The 3626-nt window shown below is 50.1% G+C and overlaps 1 protein-coding gene across 1 annotated transcript; it reads left to right on the plus strand.

Annotated features, from left to right (window-relative positions):
• The first annotated feature begins 2812 nt into the window (after positions 1 to 2812).
• Positions 2813 to 3615, plus strand: LOC123255228 (cytochrome P450 2U1-like). Its single transcript, XM_044684069.1, has one exon. The coding sequence runs from the start codon at positions 2813 to 2815 to the stop codon at positions 3440 to 3442; it is 630 nt and encodes a 209-aa protein (XP_044540004.1). The 3' UTR covers positions 3443 to 3615.
• The last annotated feature ends 11 nt before the right edge of the window (positions 3616 to 3626 follow it).

A 3626-nucleotide genomic window follows, 5' to 3' on the forward strand; every position in this document is an offset into this window, starting at 1 on the left:
TCCAAACATCTGTCGGGGGCTTCCTTAATTGGACAGATGGTCTATGCAGAGTTCTCTCTGCTTTTGTAATCAAGGGCGGGTCATTCAAAGGCACTGCCTTTCCTAAGGGAAGCTGCCAGATACCATGATATGGTCAAAAGACCACTCCTTGCTCCAACTTCTGCTTTCTGGAATGAAGTTGAGCAAGTCCAATCCTTCCTCCATGGGACAGTCCTTCAAATATCTGAAGGCAGCTACCATGCCCCACCTAAGGCATCTCTTCTCAAGTTCCTTTAGTTGAGCCTGATATAAAATTAATGGGAAGGGGCAGCTGGGTAGCTCAGTGGATTGAGAGTCAGGCCTAGAGATGGGAGGTCCTGGGTTCAAACCCAGCCTCAGCCACTTTCCAGCTGTGTGACCCTGGGCAAGTCACTTGACCCCCATTGCCCACCCTTACCACTCTTCCACCTAGGAGACAATACACAGAAGTTAAAAGGGTTTCAAAATGTAAAGAAAAAAAAATTAATGGGAAGCCCTACAATATTCTGGTTACCCTCCTCAGGATCAAGTGATTAAAAGTCAACAATCAAAAAGCATTTATTAAGCACCCACTATTTATAGGACCCTGGGTTAGGGATAAAAATACAATACTATTTGAGACTCTACTGGGGATTGTGAACACAATCAGTGAAACATTCACAGCTTACCAGTGGCTTATATTGAAATGGAGGGACATAGAAAGAGAAAATAAATAAAAAGAGAAAAAATAAAAATTAGTTAAATAAGGGTGGAGCTAGATGACTCAACGGGTAGAAAACCCAGCTTGGAGACAAGAGGTCCTGGGTTCAAATCTGGTCTCAGATACTGCCTAGCTGTGTGACCTTGGGCAAGTCACTTGCCTAGCCTTTACTGCTCTTCTGCCTTAGAAGCAATTCATGCTATTGATTCTAAGATGAAAAGTAAGAGGTTTTTGAAAGTAAATACAAAATGATTTGAGAGAGAGCACTTGGTTTATTAGTCAATCAATATTAAACAACTTGTCTTTTACCTTTTTGTAGCTGTAGGGCTTAGCACACTGCCTGATACTTTAGTATACTTAGCCTTGGAGATATAAAGAGGCAAAAGACAAGTCCTTGCCTTCAAGGAGCTCACTGCCTGAGAGCAGGCAGCAAGCAAACAGACGTATACAACCAAGCTATATACAGGATGAATAGGAAATAATTAGCTGAGGGAAGGGACTAGAATTAAGAAGGGTTGGAAAAAGCATCCAGCAGAAGGTGGGATTTTAGTTGGAACTTAAAGGAAGTCAGGGGGTTAGTAGTTGGAACAGAACGGAGAGAGTGTTGCTAGGCTTGAGAATAGCCATAGAAAATGCCCAGAGTTGAGAGATAGAATGTCTTGTTCCTGGAGCAGCCAAGAGACCAGTGTTGTTGGATCAGAGTTGGGGAGTGAGGTGTAAGGAGCTGACAGCCTAACAAATACTTTCCAATTTATCAGTATTCTTTCTAAAATGAGTGATTTCCTTTAACCTGTGCCTCCATTTTTTCATCTGTAAAAATTGTCAGCATAATGCTGTCCAAAGAGATATCATGAGGACAGTGAGATAATAGATAGGAAAGCACTTCAAAATGTTAAAAACCAGGGGGCAACTAGGGAGCCCAATGGATTGAGAACCAGGCATAGAGAAGGGAAATTCTGGATTCAAATCCTGCCCCCAGATACTTCCTAGCAGTGTGACCCTGGGCAAGTCACAATCCCCACTGCCTAGCCCTTACCATTCTTCTGCCTTTTAAGGGATACACAGCATTGATTCTTAGACAGAAGGTAAGAGTTTTGTTTTTTTTTTAAGTTATCCAATTCAACCTCCGAAGGTTCTTCTGTGATCAGCTGATATGTTTGTCAATGCTTCTCCCACCCCCACCCCCACCCCCCCACTCCCCAGTAAACTTATTTTCTCCCGCAAATCTAACTTCATGAGTGAGGCAGTGGAGTTTGGACTCGGGGTATCTGGTTGTGTCACTCATTATCTGTGTGATCCCAGGTGGGTAGCCTGGTGTATGGGCTTGAAGTAAAAAAAAAACAAAACTAAAACCTGGGTTCAAATCTTTTCTCAGTTACTTCCTGTGATTCTGGACAAGTCACTACCTTCCCTAGGACTCAGGTCCTTTCTCCTTAAAATGAGGGGGCTGGAAGAGATGACCGCTGAGGTTCCTCCCAGCTTTCAATCTGTAACTCCCAGCCCTCCTCCCCCAGGATTTTTTATCTCCTAGCGGGATGGAAAGGCCACCAGCAGAGCAAAGACCCGAACTCCATCCCTCTCACCCCATCAATGCAGTCTCAGTTACAGAGTGCGGTCCCTTGGTCAGATCTGAGTAGGAGCAAGGCCCCAGCGTCAGCCAGTCTGCAATTCTATAGTCCAGGAGCATGAAGGGTAGCGGGGAGCCAGGACATGCAGCAGAGGGGTGGCGTTGTGTGAGCTGGAAGTGAAACCGGGGCGTGCAGCCCAGATCACAGCGAGGGGGGTGGGGAAGGACAGAGCGTTGACAGCGGCCGGGTGCAGGGCACACCCCATTCTGATGGTGTCACGCTGTTCGGGTGCACCGTCACAACGGATTGGGGAAAAGGAGAATAGCAGCAGCCAATCAGAATGCTCTATCGGAAGCTGGTTCGCCTCCGATCCTCCCTCCCTCCTTTCTCCACTGCTCCTAGTGATGACCCGCAGAGAAGGAGGAGGAGGAAAAAGAGGAGGAGGAGGGAGAACCAGGAGGGGGAGGGCCCTAGTCTTCGCCCGAGGTGATAAATACCCTGCGGGGTTGGGGGGAAGTCGGCAAGCATGTCCACCGCGGTGGGGGCCCAGGTCCCGGGCCCGGAGGGCTCCCCTGGCTCTCCACGGCTGCTCCTGGAGTCGCTCGGCTGTGCGCTGCTGCTGCCGCCTCTGTTGCTGCTGCTGCTGCTGGCGCTGGCCTGGGGGCTTCTGCTTGTCCGCCGGCGCGGGGTGCCCCCGGGTCCCCGGCCTTGGCCACTGGTGGGGAACCTGGGCTTCGTGCTGCTGCCTGCGGCGCTCAAGAGGTGGAGATGGTCACTGCTGCCGCTGCAGCGCTGCGCCCCCAGGCCCCAGGCCCCCCAGCAGCCCAGCCCGCAGGTGTCCCTGGAGTATTTGTCCCGCCTGTACGGCCCCATCTTCAGCTTCTACCTGGGGCCCTACCTGGTGGTGGTCCTCAGCGACTTCCATAGCGTTCGAGAGGCGCTCGTGCAGCAAGCCGAGGTGTTCAGCGACCGGCCCCGGGTGCCGCTCATCTCCGTCGTTACTAAAGAGAAGGGTAAGCCCGGGCGTCCCGGGCAAGAGCTGAGGGCGGGGGAGGTGGAAGGAAGGAGCCCTGGACACTGTCCCAAGTGGCATGCCGTACCACCACAGATTTGGAGGCAGAGGACCCGGTTGCAATTCATACCCTTGTTGCCTTAAGCAGCTCTTTTCGTGCCTCGGTTTCTCCATATGAGCCAAGATGAGCTCAGAAGCCTTTTCTATGGTCCTGAGCCTGTGTCTCTTGAACACCCAGAAGTATCGGTGTGGCCCCGAGGATGGAGAAACTGACTTCAATGAAGGGTGCTTGCATAAAAAAAAAAAAAAAAAAAAAAAAAAAAAAAAA

This window comes from Gracilinanus agilis, unplaced genomic scaffold (genome assembly GCF_016433145.1).
Source record: "Gracilinanus agilis isolate LMUSP501 unplaced genomic scaffold, AgileGrace unplaced_scaffold41453, whole genome shotgun sequence".
NCBI classification, from domain to species: Eukaryota; Metazoa; Chordata; class Mammalia; order Didelphimorphia; family Didelphidae; genus Gracilinanus; species Gracilinanus agilis.

What these genes read in the sequence shown, in the direction of transcription:
- LOC123255228 (XM_044684069.1), top strand. Translation starts at nt 2,813, where the DNA reads ATGTCCACCGCGGTGGGGGCCCAGGTCCCGGGCCCGGAGGGCTCCCCT.